This window comes from Varroa jacobsoni, unplaced genomic scaffold (assembly GCF_002532875.2).
Source record: "Varroa jacobsoni isolate VJ856 unplaced genomic scaffold, vjacob_1.0 scaffold_1445, whole genome shotgun sequence".
Taxonomy (NCBI): Eukaryota; Metazoa; Arthropoda; class Arachnida; order Mesostigmata; family Varroidae; genus Varroa; species Varroa jacobsoni.
Window position 1 is genome coordinate 147,663 of NW_019214347.1, and position 17,610 is coordinate 165,272.

Sequence of the window (17,610 nt, forward strand, 5' to 3'; positions counted from 1 at the left end):
CCTTTGCCAAAGGAAAAGCGTATGGACACTCATTCAGTCAGTGAAATGTTAATGCACTAACTCGGACAGCTGGCTACTTTAATTATTACGAAATAATGTTAGTAAGGACCTCTGACTTTGACATGAGCGTCTTGCATGTTATATGTTCAAGTTTCTCTCTGATTCTAAGACACTCAAAACAAACGTTTTCTGCCAGGACACCGTAGTTAATATTGTAGCCCATACTGACATGCTGTTGAAGAACTTTAAAAAGTGCAAGTACGGGCACTGATCATTACGTGTCCTCACCAAGGTGCCCTACGCTTAGCTACGGCGTGAAATAGCCTCCAGTATGATTTTCCACACGCATGGTGCGGGCTGTTTTTCGGAAGAATTTGTGATTTAAATTACGATTGCCACGCATGGAGTTGGGAATTTGTAGCACATGCGCATGCGTAGACTACTTCGCCACTGTCCATGCGAAAGTGGTGCTTGATATTCATTTTTCATAGTTTACTATGCTTGGGAACTATGCATGGCTATAGAAGTGGAAAATCTTTTGATCCTATTCGACTTTGTTACAAGTGACATAGCAGTCAAATGTTTTTTCTCCTCGGCACTCTATAATAGGAGGATGCAAATTAGGCGAGGAAGCCGGCACACTCGTACACTTGCTGGCAGGGACGGATATTCACATTGCCGAAAAAGGTGGACATACCACTAGAATTTTTCCGTATAATCAACAATAAATGTTTGCAATATCATCATGCTTCTATTGATTTACATAGACTGAAAACGCAAAATGTTAGTGCAGAGTACCTACAATATCGAAACAAAAGATGACCGCTTCCTTATTAAAACTGATAACTACCTTTATGGCTTGTTCTCTTTTCTTTTCCATGTTTTCTTCTGATCCCTTTCTTCTTTCCACCTGATCAACCGGTACCGCATAATTTATTACTAAGTGGACATTTGCCTCTTGAACTATGCGCGGCTCTTAAGCAGCAAAAAATGCTTTGCTTTCACGCATCAGATCCAAGACTCAAAGTCATATAACTTGGAATAGCCATAGTGCATTGTAGCCTATTCGGTTTTTGTCACAGAGGTGTCTTGTGTATCAACCAATGTGTGCTTTTTCAGTAAGCTCATAGTCATCGTTTATAGTATGCTGTATGTTATTTATTTGTTCACATTGGTCCGATATAATTTATTGCGATGGTTATGCTCCTAAAGGACTTAAATATATGTAATAGGAAGTTCGTGTAATGTAATAAGTTTGGTGTTACTTGGCTGGTTTTGTAAACAAATTTGAGTCACCCATCGCCACGCCCGGTGTTAATTTATAAAGTTTTCTTCGTAAAACTACATAGTGCCAAACGATAACATCGCCTACATGTTGAATGCAGTATCTTAATGTCGACAAAAATGTCAGTCAGTGAAGTTTGCAGTCCGGAAATCCAATATGTAGATATATTGAAGTACTGTTGTTGCAATTTGATACAATCCTTCTCATACACAAAAGTAAATTCAGTTTTGCTTTCTATCATGGAGCGAACGGTTCTACCGTTGTGGAGACAATTGTGTCGGAACTCAGTTACATTTTGTTGAATTTTATCTGACCATCTGCACTTGAACAAATATTATCCGTTACTTCAGACCACTGGCACTTGACTAGATCGAACATTCCCATTGCAGCAGATATTCGATGTCACTTCAAACAGTGGCCAACAAATCTATGAAAACATGTTAACATATTTTACCTTTCAAGCTGGTAGCAGTGGTTTTTGCGCGCGCGCCGTTTCATTCAAATTCAAATTTTCGCGCGTCAGGCAGAACCAGCGCATCATTGTTGGGAAACTAGCTCAGCTGATGTCGATCGCGGCATATTCTAACGAAGCGATTGCTTTCAGTGTCAAGCTGCTTGCCGCAATTGTTTCGTTTGATTTCGTCGCGAGGACAATTTGTCGATTTGCCACAGCCACAAATCGTACGGCTGCATCTGATATTTACCAGTTTTGCCTCGTGATGTGTTTACACATAATACAACCGTGCGTTATCAAACCCACAAACATTGTCAGTTCATGTTAGCTCCAGCTCACTCTTCTGGTCAAAGTTCGTCTCCATCAAGGCCTCTCTTCGGAACAATTGCTTGATTGGTTAATGTAGTGTAAGTACGTAAAAACAAGAACGCTGCGACGAACCCATCATAGAAATAGTCTTTAGATGGACGTGCCTCGTGTTGGCTGGTGTTTTACTATCCTTGTTTCATTCGTACCGTGCGCAGTCCGAGAAAGGCCTGAATCGACTGAGATCGTTGTTGGAGTGGCTGTTGGCAATCTTCTGACCCTAGCTTCGTACTTCCAAAAACAATAGCCATCAGAGTTCCGCGTGGCGCTTGCGGCAGGGGCAAACTTTTTCCCTCTTTTTTCCTCTCTTTCTGGTGTTACTTCGCGCTACGAGCAATAAGAATTTACAAGAATCACGCTGGCTATCCGCGTAAGGTGCGATTTCAACAAGGTGTCGTTGTCCATCCTATGGAAGGTGCGGGAGTAATTTGGCCGGGTGGCAATCCTGCAACCCGAAAACGCTGTCTCGACCCAGACGATCCTGAGCTCCAACCGATTTCAAAACGGATCCATCTGATTCACATTGGTGACGAGGCCCTTAGCTCTGCTTCATCCTCGCACGTGTCAACAAACAGCGTTTGTCCTAATTCGAACGCCGGACAAGCGACGACTCTACCAGGAGTAGCGGTGGCCACGGCGACGGGTACAGTAATAGCTGCGAACACATTGGAGAATCGACACTACATAGAGATCAACCAGATTCTCGGTCAGATCCACCAAGAACGACTACTGCGTCGCGACGCCGCAGGTGGTAACTATTTAATCAAGATAATATTACTTTCAGTGCATCCATAGAGAGATGTTGTATTGGTCTGCTAAGGGGTCTGTTATGTTATTTTTCTAAGAAAAAGTAAGGGAAGTGTCTGAAATTTAGAGTGCTTTTCTACATCGTCTTGCCGCGAAATAAGCAGGTGCCACACATATATAGCCGTAATTAAAGAAAAAAGGTCCATGTGGTAGTACCCGTTCGGTGCACAATAACAGTTGTGCAAAGCTGTAACCCCGCATCTGAATACATAAGTAGCGAACATGTATATATATATATATATATAAGATATATAATATATCTTATTTAGATTATTTTCCGTTACCTTATTTCTATATTCGAGCGAACGGTATCTGGTCTAATATGCGTTACAGGCCTATTTTCAGTGCAGTAAGCAGAAGTTCGAGTAGTAAGTGTGGTAATATTTATCAGTGTCGTGTTTCTTAGCCCATGGATCTATGTAAATTTCTGTACACTTCAAAGAACTCCGGAATACCTTCAGCATTGATGTCCTTAAAAAAGTATTTTTGTTCATTCACAGAGGAATTTCTTAAAATGAACGTTGGTAGAGTAATTACGTGAAACTACTTATTTAAAAGAATTTAAAATTACGTAATATTTTTAGTTAACAGTACCTGGTGTTTACGCAGAAAAGGGATAGAAGCAAGCTATCGGTAACGGAGATTAAGGGGATTGAGTGTGAATATTGTCCGTCGGAGTTCGCTAGGGACGATTCAATAAAGCAGAAATTGAAACTAGGAAAAAAATAGAATTTCACAGCGATGGCCAGTTTCCGAACTACAAGGAATTTCTATTGACAGAAGCAAATCGTTTAAGACTGAGGATAATCTCCTATGAACATTCTAATGAACGTGGTTTAGTTAATAATAGCTGAAATATTGTTTGAATTACAGCGTCGCCTCATATGAGATTGTAGCGACACCCGGGTGGTAAATACAACCAGAGCGAGAGGGCAAGGGGTTAGGGCAAACTCGAATTTGGTGGTCATTGTCGTCAATGTGTGAATATGGATAACTCTGATTGGTTGTTTTTAAATGAAGAGGAGCTAAACGATTTACAAAGCGCGATACAGCTTAATCCTAGTTCTACAGTTCGAGGCACGAATGCTCGAGAGCAGGACGAACCTGGTGGTAGTGGAAATAACGTCGAACAGCCGCGAGGTTCCCAATCATCACGGAGATCGGCAGCTGCTCCAAGAAGGTCAGAATCAGCGGAGACCGACGGAACTTCAGCAACGGGGGGGCGTTACGCACAAATTTTATCGGGAGAGAGAGTGTTGGTAGATAGACGAGGCGCTATGGGTGACGAACAAGGTCGCATTGGTCGTTCGAGACGGGGAGCGGCAAATCGCAATGGGCGGACAGCGGCTCCTAACGGTGAGGGTCCTGCAGGTGCGGACCGTTTCGTGATCAACTCGACTCAATGGGAGCATCGAAGTAGTCGGGCTACGGCAAGCGCCCGCAACACACGGAGTCGACGTGGTACTTCGCAGTTACTCTCGCCATCACAGAACCCGCGTAGATCCCCAGCGGAGCCGGCGTCTCGTTCTGATGTTGGAACCTTAGAAACGGAAGAAATCGATGGTGATACCGAAGGTGACGACGAAGCTCGATGGGAGCTTCCGCCGAGTAGGGGGGTAGGCCGAGGTACCAGATCGTCTACGGGGACTCGATCGAGATCGACAAGAGCGACTTCAAGACTTGTTGAAGAGTTTTTGTCCGACGACGACAGCGATTCCACAAACCCGCTAGGCGTCGAGCCGGCCTTCCTCAACGAGCTCGACGCCGTCGCGGCAGAAATGGACGCAATCTTTTCCGACGAGGCAACTATTTCTGATGACGACGAGTTGACATTTGATGAAGAGGATGACGATTTTCTGCCGGCGATCAACGTGTCAGGGTTACAAGGACTTCGGGTTATTGTGGTGAGCATGCTTCGTTTGGTGTGAAAGATTTTTATTTACCTCGTATGTAATTTTTATTCTTTTGCTTTAAACGGAAAAAAAGCTTGTGTTTTTTAAAAGTAAAAAGCTTGTGAGAAATTAGCATCCAGCAGAAGCTTTCAGTTTTGTTTTACTTAGCTTTAATTAAATATGGTCATGGTTCAACTGAAGTTTAATAAGGTTTAATCATCTGCTGGTGTTCATGTGCAAGTATTTGAAAGTTTCGATTCGCTTTTGGCTTACCTATTGGATAATTTAATCGTTACTGTTAACTCTAATCTTTCAAAGAGTGCAGTTTACCAAAGCCAGTGAAGTTTCAGAAATTTAGTACGTCTAGTTATTTTCTTTGTGCTATCACTGTTATAAGTTTTGCGACGTACCACATCGGAGAATAACGGTATGCCCTTTTGAGATGATGTAAAGAAGCAGTAGGACGAGATTTTTTTGTTGCCCCGCAGTGATGCTTATATCGTAAAACTCATTACATTTGGAAGATCATCATATACGCAGCCTCCAAGCCGGGTAGAGTTGCATGATCTCTTGAGGTTATAATGTGTTTTTCGTGCAGAGTTCTGATTACTAACTAGTGAGCTTAGGTGGCAACGAACTATGAAGCCCAAAAAAGAATCCTAAGTATTGAATATTTGCTCGTGAAGTGCGCTGACACGCGCGTGGATTGACTTACATTGGTGTTAAACGAATATTTGTAGCAGTAATAGCTATAGAGTTCCATCATAATAGTTTCCATTACTTTACACTCGCTATGTGCTCCAAAATATGCTTAAGCTTCCATTGTGAATTACATGTATTGTTGACGATTAACTAACCCATTTTTAGGAGGAATTATCGAATCAAGAAATGGCTCGACGCGGTGGGGCAAATCCGATAGACATTTCCAGTGATGAAGATACCGAAGAACAGCGGCGAGAATGGCGAAGACGTGGAGTGGATACAGCGAATGCACGAAGGCGTGCGGCTGCCAATGTAGCTGCGGACGCTGAAGAGCAGGCTGCCCAGGCCACTGCGCCGTCGCAGGGGAGCCGTAGAAATGAAAGGATTGTCTCCAGACAACACGATGCTCGTGGTAACAGTGGCAACGACAACAGCAACAGTAACAATAATGATAAAGATGACGAAGATTCTCAAGGTAAGAGAAGATTACAATCTGGAGCGCGCCGAGCTGCTTTCCTTTTTGTGATATTATATTTTCTGATTATAGATGCTCTCGGGCTCGTAAAGCAGTAACTATTATTTTGATTCGTTGAGATTGACGGACATCTAGATTTCTTTTTTCGAATCTTTATAGATGCATGTTTTAAGACCAAGAACGCTCTTAATTTGTGCCGTCTACTCAATAATGAATGATAATATATTTATTTTCGTACAAGCTAAAAACAATTAACGTGTTTTGTTGATTGATGAACTTTGTGTATTCTATCGTAAATTGATGTCGTAGTTTATTTGATGGAAACGTATAATAGTTTGCATTTGCCATTTTGCTTGTCGTTGCCTTGACAGGCCCATCGAAAAGATGCCGGCTGGATCCAGATGTTAAAAACGCACGACTTGCCGAGAAAGAGGATGACATAAACCGGGTCGCAACATGCTCGATTTGTCTCGATGACATGAACCAGGGTGGAGATCACAGACTTGTCGTTCTCAAATGCGGACACTGTTTTGGCGAATCGTGCGTGAAAAGGTACGTACGCTTCTTGTAACGATTATCTTGCACCAATCACAGTTCACATAATTACCCGTAACACGTAGTTTATATGATATAGCTATATGAAAAAGCAATCGCAATGCATTTTGCTATAGCTAGTTTTACTGTTCGTAGATACACCGCACTCTTACATGCCTCGTTTGCTGATGCTAGTAATGACAATTACAATTCAATTTTTAAAATCTTTCACAGATGGCTCATGTCCGGTAAGCGTTCCTGTCCTATGTGTAATCGTCAAGCTTCCTTGAAGCATATGCGTGTCGCCTTCTTAGATTGTCATCGATTAGGCGAATCATACGAGTTAGCCGAGGCTCGTAAAGAAATCGACGACCTTCGCTACCGCGAGCAAAAGTCATGTGATCAGGTTCGCGAGCTTAACTTCCGAGTCGAAGCGTTGGTTGGGCAGAACGCGTTGCTGAATGAGCGTGTTCGTCAACTTGAGAAAGGTGCACATGTTAACCAACCTTATCTCGGCCAAAGCTCAAACGAACTTGGCGGTTTCCCTAAAACACAGTCCTTCACCAAGCTGAGTGGCCATTGTAAATACATGGCGTATTCGGACAAGTTAGGCCTAATAGCTGTTTCGGCTAAGCCAGTCACTCCATTTTTTGAAGGTTTTTCAGTCGAACTTTGTTCCCTGTACGATCTGAAATCACGTCGGGCGAAGTTGCTACACACTCATGAAATAAAAGACCTCGATTTTCATCAAAACAAGTTATGGCTGCTAACAGCTTCGCTAGATAACTCGGCACGAATTAGCAGCGTCGACAATTTAGGCCTAGCAAATGTTCACACGCTGCAGTTACACAACAAGGTGTGGTCCGCTTGTTGGAGTAATGCATCAGATACAAATTTTTATCTGGGCCTACAGAATGGTGATATTGTCGAGTATGACGTGCGCACGCTAAGAGATCCGGTTCAGGTCTTGCGGGGTCCTAGCAACAATATGATACCCATTGTCTCGTTGAAGTCCATCACCGTTAACCAAGAAAGAAGAGAAGTTCATGGTGAGCATCAACAGCTGTGGACAACACGAATAATTTTATGATTACTGTGTTACTTAGTGTGACGAAACATAGCTGGAAAAAACTGCTCTTTTCTTGAGTTTAATGCTAAAAATAGGTATGCTCCATAATGCGTTAAGGTATAATATTGCTTAGGGAGCACTAAAATAATTTCAAGGCTGCATTATGCCATGACAGTTTCAATTTATTTATTTTTTTGCTGTTATTATTATACAGAGAAATTTTCTGTACGTTGTTTTAAGCAGTCTTTCCGGTTGACCTTTTAGGCTTGGCATGTTCCCAGCTGCGCAACGCGATTCGGATTTATACGGAAATCGGCCCGAACCGTTACCAGGCGCAAAACATCCCTACCGCTGGCAACTGCTTTTCCCTCTCTTACTACGCCCCAAACGAGACTCTCTTGGTGAACAGTCGCACGTTCAGTGGCTCGCAAGGCTTGAAGGGCGTTACGAATGAGGTATTCTGCCTTGATGGACGCAATGGTGATACGGTGGTGTCGGCGAAATGCAAGTTCCAGTCGGGTGGCAGCTCTTCAGTGATCACAAAGCCGGCAATTGTCACATGTAAGCAATAAATCGCCACTCAAAATTTCCCATAATATTTTTGAAGAGACCTAATTTTTCTCTTGTTGCTGTTGTAGGCGTATATTTATAATGAAATCTGCCAAGAAAGGCAATGCAGAATTTTGTTCTATGACGTTACATATCAAATCAATATTTATAGTGCGATTTCTTGTAATGTAAAATGAAGTAAGCTGTAAAATGCTTTGACGCCTAAAGTTGTGTTGGTACATTTGGACTAGAAGCATATCGAGCGTAGAGATTTGGTGTTTATAAATTATAGAAGATAAGAAACATAATCGACATTCTTCAAGGAAAATGTATTTTCTGACGTGTGGGTCGTTTGGATCATTTTAAATTGTTAAGCTGCTAAAGGATAATATTAACCCCAGTAAACCCATTGCAATCTTTCTTAATTTTCAGCACCGACTGGTGAACTCTGGGCGTGCTGCCTTGATGATCAGGCCAAGACCATTCAGGTGTTCTCCTGCAATGATGCTTCGCTTCGACTCACATTGAAGTCACAAGATCCATTAGCCAAACAGTTCACGCAGGCCGAGCGAATCTCTCTACGTGGAAGATCGGAGTACGCCCTGGCTGGGTTGTCAGACGGTGGCCTCACAATTTTTGCTTAAGCAAATGGTAGTGGAATAAAAATTTAAAAGCAATGGTTCACTGAAGTGAGTTAACAATGTCGCTGGCACAATAGAATCCATCATAGATGGAAAGACCTTCTGTAACGATCATTGTGACGCAAATCCAGCGGACCTAGAGGAGCGTACTTTTGACTGAATAACGTGGACCTAACGATGTTGCAAGAAGGAAAAGCAATGAGCGATGTTTACCTATTTGTCTGGGATAGTCTTGACAATTGAGTGCGAGGTCTCTTAAATCGAAGTATTTTATGTTATAATAATAGGTCGCTTTACAGAGTAATTATATACATATGATTATACATATGCGTGTGTATGTTGGAGGGTATATACGTGTGACACAGAGAAACGAATCGAATAGAACGGTTTTGATAAGAAATGTCTTACTGTTATCCAAAATGGATTAACGTCATTATGATCATATGTATGTTATTAAATCGCCAATGTTATTTCATAATGTTGTTTCTAAATCATAAAAAAAAAACCAAAATGGGAAAAACCTTGAATTTGTTTTGCCGGTATGGTTAATTTATGCCATATCTCTTTATAACCTTTTGCTTTAGAGGAGAGAAAATAACAAGGGTGCTCGATGACATGAAAGTCGCAGACGAACCTCAACCTACGAACGAACGCGAACCAGCAACCACGTACAATTTTGCAAACGGAAATAGAACAAACAATTTACAGCTTGTCGCGATTTTATGTTGCCCATTTAGCGACGGCTAATGATACTGCTACGAATATATTATATGAAGAGATTATATGAGACAAATGCAACGCGTAGTATATTGACGTTCTTTAGATGAGTCAGCTACTCAAACAAATCGCATTTTTTGTCACAATGGAGACACACATATTAATACTAGAGTTCTTTTGCGGCAGCTTTGTATGGCTAATAATTGCTTAATAATTGGAAATTAGGAAAGCTGTCGTGATTGAGAAAAATTGTACATAACATTGTTCACCCTCATGTCAGTGTTTCTTTTTTCTATCTGAGGTGCTTTTTGGTTTACAATAATTACGTGATGATGACTGATTGATTTTGCTATCGTTATTGAAGTCGGTTGATTTTGTGCGTTAATTTAGGGATGGTGAAATATAAGTGATTGTGGAAAGAGGCAAACGTGAAATAAATCTTCATGCTAATAGCATTGTTGACGTATATCCGTAGTGTAATGACGTTGTTTGGTGCTGTATATATATATGGATAGATATATATATATATATATACTGGAAGATAGGTGTGTGAATTGGCTTATCTCTATCTCCTTCCTATTGACTTGCTGCATCATGGGCAGACCGCTGTACTTCATTAATACGTCATTTTACTAATTTTCCATTCATATTTCTCAGATGTCCTGGAAGACTTCTGAGACACACACTTATTCGTGTGTGGAAGCATTTAGACGGCTTCTGTCCGTAGTAGTTTGAAAATTCGTGACCTTTGCCGTCGAAGCTGATGCACAAGTTTTTCTGTGGTAATTCTGGTGCTGTAAAGAGCAGTATGAACGATTACAGATCGTGTAGTAGTGTTGTGTTATTATTTAACTAATTATTGTTAGCTATTTAAACATATCTAGACTGTCTTGCAGCTTAATGCATTCAGCGACTAAAATAGCAATCTGGGCTATATCGATGTATATAAGTAACATTTCAAGTTATCCTAGAAATACGTTGCTTTACGTGCCTCCAATTGTACTCAAGCTAAAGTAATCAGCAAGGTTTTCTGTCAGGGGGAGCCGGTACTTCTGTATGCAAGGCTATCATAAATGTCGTCTCGGGGAGTAAACTATCGCAATCCTTTACGGTAAAACGTCACTGCGTTACTAATACTCCACAGAGATCGCTAAGATCAGTTCCAATATCTTTAGAGACCTTTTCACAGAGTATATCATTAACATGGACTATTACGTAGGGTTACGAGATGAATAAGCTGTGACATTTTATGACCTTAGCAGAGAGGATACGTCCGTAAATGATCAATACGGTTTCGATTGGTAAACTAATGCAATCGTTACAATAAAGGTGAGCTATCTAACTGGGCAAGGGTCTTTTTAGACGTGGAATGAGGGTCATGTGTTTGGGTAAACGTTCAGTTGACCTGCAACTTAGCCCTTCACGAATCGTAGAATGGTACTGAGGTCTCAACTGTTGTCCCTGATGATCTGTCAGACATTATGATATTAACCCTTATGCGCGTTAAAGTCCAAGACATTGTTATAGCGCAATGGCTCCAGGCCACTTCTTCGGGCCTGATTCACGTATCATAAGTGCGCGCAAGACAATGGAAGCCGGGCGTCTGCAATCAACCCGTTGGACTAGACACGTCCGCATACTACTTTCACAATTCTGATTTAATTCGTTATTATATGGTTGCCGCAGATTTACCTGATAACGTCTATAGCATGTCTGGGAAATCTCTTGGGACTTGTTTTTATTTGTATTTGTTGTGCTTGTACCGTTTCCATAGGTTCCATAGCGAAATTTAAACCGACTAGAAAACCACAAAATCTAAGGGGTACTTCGAAGCGCGCTAAGGTTTTTCCTGCCCAAAAACATCTTACAGAGATTTTCCTTACATACCAACTGATATTTGTGTTGACACTTCCATCGTCAAATAAATTTCACGATATCTATGGGTAAGGTTACCGTTGTATTTAACGTAGTATTTAGGTTCAAGTAACGTGAATTGGGGTCGATAACACGGGACGTTACAAAAGCCTTGGCTATCTGAAAAGTAATTACTCTATTTTGCATAAGTATTCTACGAGGTATCAATTTAAATTAAATACCGATAAAACTGATTATTCTGAACTGGACTGTATTTTGAGAAATTGGTGCATCTCAGCAGAATTATTGCTATTGCCTTAAGGCACTTTCGAATACAGAATTCTGTCGTTGTGTACTTCTGTCGTATGCAACTCATCTAATCTCGTATAGCCAACGTATATATAGAACTTAAGGCTATCGGCCAACGGGTCCTAACTTATGCAGTATGATAGGAATTCTTGACATGATTTAATGCTTTGTCAATTCTAAATTTAAATATTTAGGCAGATGACCAATTTAACTTAATACTTCAAATAAGTGAAATGACTGTATTACAGATATAATCGTGATATATTTTTGTGAAAATGCGATTTTTTCTCGCCGTATAATGGGCCAGGAATCTATATCAATATTTTGAGTCAAATGATTGCACTAAAATTGCGTTTCCCATTTCTGTATTCCACAGCTAGCATCGTCATGCTTAAAAATATTCATTAGTAATATCATTAGCGAACTTATACGACTAATATAACTGATGCTAGCGCAGATGAACCAAAGGACCTTCTCTGACACATAACCTTTGACCCGCCTTGTAGCCTAAACGCTATTAGTGTCTGTGCTCAACTGTTGTTATTTTATTTTAGCGTCAATCGACCGATGGTACGTCTCTACTCTGCTCTGCTCCCAGCTAGGTACACCGTACACTCTTTGCCGTAACTCGAGTGGAGAGTAACTTGAATAAATAGGTAAAAAATACATCTGTTTCGTCTAAATTGAAAGGGTTATGTTCTATTTAAAGGTATTAGTGCAGGGAGCGATTCGTAGAAGTTTAAAAGGTAAAATCAAAATTTGAATTAAGTCATTAAAAAAAGTCATTTCTTCAAGTCTGTATTTCTAATATACTATCGCAATATATTCGAAGTTTTACAGTGAAATAAGATTTGTTTTTACAACCGTTTCTAGTACCTCATTACCAACACGGCATCAGAATGTGCAGATTGATGAGAAACCCATTGCAGGTAAGTAACACAGGGTATCTCTCCTTGGATCACCAATTTTGTGAAGTATGTTGTCTGCATATAGTTAAACTAACCAAATACAATTGTTTGTAAGCACAAAAGAGTCTGATTAAGTGCATGATACATCGCGTTACAAATAATAGGAATAGACTTATGCAACCGATTCCTTAAATTAATGCGCAACAGCGATATCAAAACTTGTCGTAAAAAGGAAAGCTTTGAGCCGGCTCATGAAGTAGTTTAGTCACGTAGTTTGTATTGATTCGTGTATTGTTTAGCACAATTTTTTTTCACCTATAATCATGGCTCAGCAAACTTGGCATAGTTTGCTGTGCAAATAAAAGTTCCGCGGATTATGAGCAGAAAATAGTGAGTTCGGTTTTAGTCAAAAACTGAAAAGGTTACCGGGTGGCTCTCACATTAGATAAACCGGTCCGTCCCGGATGCCTCTATACAATTATTGCAATTAATCACTGGCTATCATGTTCAAATAAAGTGTATGTGAGGATTTAGGTGAAGATTTGGCTTAGGCATCTTGTATATACCTGACTGTTTCCCTTAAGCTACCGCACAAACGATATATTAGAAACGACGTAAACCCACCATCCGGCTTTACAACGAACGCTCTAGTTTCAATCTCTGCCGGTTTGAAATTATTATCGCAGATTAGACATAGTCACAAAGACTGGCTCCTCCTATTGGATCAATCAATCCCACACTGATTCACTGGCTCCATTGATGCCTGACGTTCATTAGATAGAGACGACGTTGACCAAACAAACATTACATTGATTTACCCTTCTTTGCCAGTACATTCAATATACTTGCCTGCAGATGCCATTGTTTGCCGGATCAAAATAGCGCAACTGCATTCTAGCAAAAGATTCAACATATTGAAGAACATTGCTGGTTGAAATCCGTTGCAGATGCGCACTTGACTAGACACTTGCTAAAAAGTGGTTGTAGCAAAGAGCTCAAATCGATGATATTTTTTATCGACGAAAAACTACGGTAGATAGAAAGTAATGATTATTGCGAGAAATCCGTTTGAGTATTTCCCAATTGTATGGAACGGAAAACATGTCCACCCAAGAGCCGCCGCCGTTGCCGTCATAATCAAAGCGATGTCCGTGAAATTTTTTCTGCCAGCTGAAGAAAGTCAATCGAAACTAGCAGAAATCTGTTCCGATGTTCTGAAAGTATCTCTGTGCTGCATATTGCGTTGCAGTAGTTTGCTAACAATAACATACCCGCCTGTGATTTACGCCAGTTGCTCCTCTGAAATTCTGAAGCCATTCATCGCTTGACGGGCCGACGTGCTAACTAGCTGAAAAACGAAAATCTATTGGTGATTGTTAATTTTGACTAACGTTTTTGTACAGTCGGCTAATACAAAGTTGATTTTTCCTGGAACGAACAATAGTTTCTGGTCTTGATTTTGAAAAGCCGTCACTGTTTGTGAATTCATTTTATTGTTTTCCATTGATGACGAAACCGTGTTGGAAATTTGTATTGAGTTTCGCGCATAATTAAAATAAAAAAACATAACATTATGAAAGCAAGAATATCATATGAAGCTCATATTCTCGAAGCAGTGGGCTTGACCCACAGTTAGATTTTTGTTAAGTGGTTATAGCAACTAATAAAACATCTGGGGTTATGTATCTACCTAATTTGAGCGATTCGTTATACTTACATAAGCTGCGAAAGGTAGGGGAAGTTTACATTATATTTTATATTAAGTGTCTATTCTATTTTACATAAAATAATTAGAGCTCAAGAATCTTTTGAGTTGATTGCTTTCCTCTGACTCCTTGAAATACAAACAGAATTCGTTAGAACTGCATAAATAATTTAGTTCAAAAAATATGTTTTATTTATCCAACTTAGTACAATGTTTTCCTTTTTGAGTTTTTTTAGGATGTTTCACTTAATTCTGAATAATCACTTTAGCAAGTACTTACTTTGAATCAAATCAAGTAAACTCAAGAATTTTACTACATTTGAAGTCATCTATTTAACTGTAGGTTGTGTTCATTAATTGTGACGATGTTGGCATGGGCAGGATTAAATTAGTTAACAAACGGAAGAACGAGCACAAACTATTCTTAAGTTTCTTTTGCCACCCTAGCCAGTAAGAACAGCTAAAAACCGCCAGTGCAAATTCGTTAATCAACTTTGCTTTCGATTACAAGAACAATCTGTCTATTAGGATTTATTAGCAACTGTTTTGTCAGTTTTTGAAGACCTATAGTTTGTATATTTTGATCATATTTTTAACGTCAGTTGCCTCCATTAGTTAGAGAAAAGCAGTAATTAGCTTACCAAGTATAAAGAGCATCAGCCTATCATACCTACTAGCTCAGCTCATCGAAAAAGCACGTCGATTTCAGAACAGTTTGTTATAAATGAGAATTGTCCACACACGTATAACCAAGAAAAACATACACTTAGAGCCGTCATAACCAACAAGCTGCAATAGAATACATCATGTTGAGCAGCATATCGTTGATAGAATAAAATAATAAGACCTATTCCATCTTCCTAAGCCCTTTTTCATATAAGTCATATATTGTACATTGTTTTTCTTATTCAAAGATCATGTGAGGTAGAGCTTTGAGTTGAAATAGACCGGAAATGATGAATTCGTAGCATTAAATACTTAGTACATAGCTACAAAATATCTCAATAAGAAAGAGTCGTCGTTTTTATCAAATTGTCTGTATAATCATTATTACAGTTAAAAATTTAAAAAAAAAGCTGAAAGAAGCAGGCCAGTATTATAGATAGAATTCTCTAGCATTCTAATTAACTGCCTTTGTTGTAAGTAATTAGCGTCTTCGAAGCATAAATAAAAATAAAATGTACATACATAGATACTGCCGTTGAGAACAAATGGCTTGCGTTCAATCACAGCGTCCGCTACTTTTTCGATTAAACTAGGTATTTACCTGCGTCATCCTGATGTTGGCTGAGTAGAGCGATAATAGGCACACACAATAACAGCAAGAGTCTGCTCGATTAATCGTCGAACTCTCAAACTTCGCTAAATCCCAGAATAACACTATTTATTAGTGCACGCTTACTTAATATGATGACAGAGGCCATTCTTGCCCAGCTGAGCTTTTTGTTCATTTGTATGTGATTGTCCATGGACGCCTTTTTTGCTGACATATATGTTATTAATAGTGCAAGCTAAATCGGCTTTTTAATGTGACAAAAATAGAGTTTGATATACATTGTTTGATACGCGTGTATAAGGTCGCAAACTTCTAATAATAAGATGACATTTACTTTTTGTTGCGAAATTGAGATTTATAAGAAATATCAATGTATTTTAAACTTTACATCCGCTTCTCTGGTGCCAATTACCAGTTACTCTTGTAATACTTGTAATACCTTGTAATACCCTTATTATATGCGATGGGTCTGCTGTAGCATCTTTTCAATAGAAAATTTTACAGACCTATTATAAAAACAACCGCTACATATCAATACGCTATAGATATTTATCCAGTCTAGCAATAGGGCTTTAACTCATTATATAACTCTCCTAGAATTTACGAATATTTTCCTTTTAACCACACGCTATGTGTCACTATAAGCTGTGTATTAAAAGTAAGTTCGGGAACAAAGTAAATAGTAGGGAAAATAACGACTATTTTTCAATTGAGAATAGATAGATACTTCTTGAAATTATTTTCGGTATCGCATTATGAGAATGGGTTCATACTGGGTCAATAAAATAAATTTAGTGTTTTCCTGTTTTAACACCAAGAATGGTAATCCTCTTATTCAAAAATTCTTGGCATTTTTCTTCCTTTTCTTTTTATTTATTTTATATTATATTTATGCTGCTCAGTAACTTCCTATAGGAATCTGGAAAATAACGAACATCTACTTGTTATCTACTTTTCGGTAGTTTCCAGTCCACAGGCCTTTGGTCGTTTTTCGGTTCTTTATATTGTCATCATAGGAGTATAGTAATTGGTTTTTCTAATTTCAGAAAAAGCTGGTTTTCCGTTGAGTGTTTGTTGGATGGTAATCAAAAGATGAAATGGCTATCAAACCTGTCATGTATTAAATGGTGAGGTGAGTGCTGTTGGTGTAGCCATGACGTCAACTAAAAATGAAAGTGAAGCTGAAAATAATACCACCCGCAAAACTAGAAATATTTAGAAAACTGTTTTAAATTGAGTGAATCCTCCTTCGTCCTTCTTTAAAGTGAATGTCCCTTTGTCTGGCTGTTCGAAATCGTTTTTCCGTTCCGAAACCTGTACGAGATTTGAATTGAATCTACCAGATACCCAACTCACCATGACCTGCGCGTCCAACGTCGAACACAATACCTGGCGTTCAAGAATAACTTCACATGCTCATCAGAGGATCAGTTGGCTAAACAATGACATCTATATTTTCTTTAGCGAAGATCTTCCCCGAATTGGTCTCTATAATATGGTGTATGCTCTGTTGATTGCTAACGTTTCCTTATACGCGTTATACACGGATATATACGGGACATATATTGTCAATGCAAGATTTACGAAGAACAGTTGAATAGGAAGCCATTTGTCATACGTGATGACATAGATATATACATCTTGTGGGTGCAAATGTAACCTTCGGAACCAAATAACGTAGTTCGTAGTTAAGTCTTTTATTATTAGTGGTTTAGTTACCTTTGCAATCAGAAGGAGGGCATCTCTGTGAATAAGGGTCGGGAAAATGTTAGTGCTAGTCGCCGATGGCAATATTCGCGCGTATATCATCGTCGGCTTGACAACTTATATCGTTCTGCACTGTTGGTATATCCATTATGGCTGGATGTAAATTGGGGATCAATCAGTTGTTTCCTTATTGTTTGGTAGCAGCAGTGATGGTAGCCGTCTGTCTAAGCCAGAAACGAAGACCTTCCATACATATATATATATATATATATATATATATATATATATACTCGTGGAAAGGGCTGCCATTACTGGCATATAGTCTTTCCGCTGAGATCCTGTGCCGTCTAAGAACGATAT

The 17,610-nt window shown here is 39.5% G+C and overlaps 1 protein-coding gene and 1 long non-coding RNA gene across 5 annotated transcripts; one reads left to right on the top strand and one right to left on the bottom strand.

Moving 5' to 3' along the window:
- Positions 1–1,879: 1,879 nt before the first annotated feature.
- LOC111270104 (E3 ubiquitin-protein ligase RFWD3) lies at positions 1,880–9,959 on the top strand. 4 transcript variants are annotated; one of them, XM_086972363.1, is made up of 7 exons: positions 1,880–2,856; positions 4,284–4,816; positions 5,672–5,981; positions 6,353–6,533; positions 6,750–7,564; positions 7,849–8,145; positions 8,566–9,959. In XM_086972363.1, exons 1-7 carry the CDS (start codon positions 2,514–2,516, stop codon positions 8,775–8,777), a joined length of 2,691 nt encoding a protein of 896 aa, XP_086828489.1. In that variant the 5' UTR covers positions 1,880–2,513; the 3' UTR covers positions 8,778–9,959. The 4 variants fall into 4 exon arrangements, with proteins under 4 accessions (XP_086828489.1, XP_086828487.1, XP_086828488.1 ...); XM_086972361.1 differs by having other exon boundaries at positions 2,761–2,853; positions 3,786–4,816; XM_086972362.1 differs by having other exon boundaries at positions 2,802–2,856; positions 3,786–4,816.
- Positions 7,509–15,519, bottom strand: LOC111270111 (uncharacterized). The gene is made up of 3 exons (XR_002686138.2): positions 15,456–15,519; positions 13,834–13,910; positions 7,509–7,578 (listed from the first exon to the last, which is right to left on the bottom strand). It is a non-coding gene; the product is annotated as an uncharacterized LOC111270111 (long non-coding RNA).
- Positions 15,520–17,610: the final 2,091 nt, after the last annotated feature.

Bases quoted from the DNA above. Each gene is read 5' to 3' on its own strand.
- LOC111270104 (XM_086972361.1), top strand. From the start codon at position 3,899: ATGGATAACTCTGATTGGTTGTTTTTAAATGAAGAGGAGCTAAACGAT. The intron at 4,817-5,671 runs GTGAGCATGCTT...ACCCATTTTTAG, and splicing joins AAGGACTTCGGGTTATTGTG to GAGGAATTATCGAATCAAGA. The intron at 6,534-6,749 runs GTACGTACGCTT...AATCTTTCACAG, and splicing joins GGCGAATCGTGCGTGAAAAG to ATGGCTCATGTCCGGTAAGC.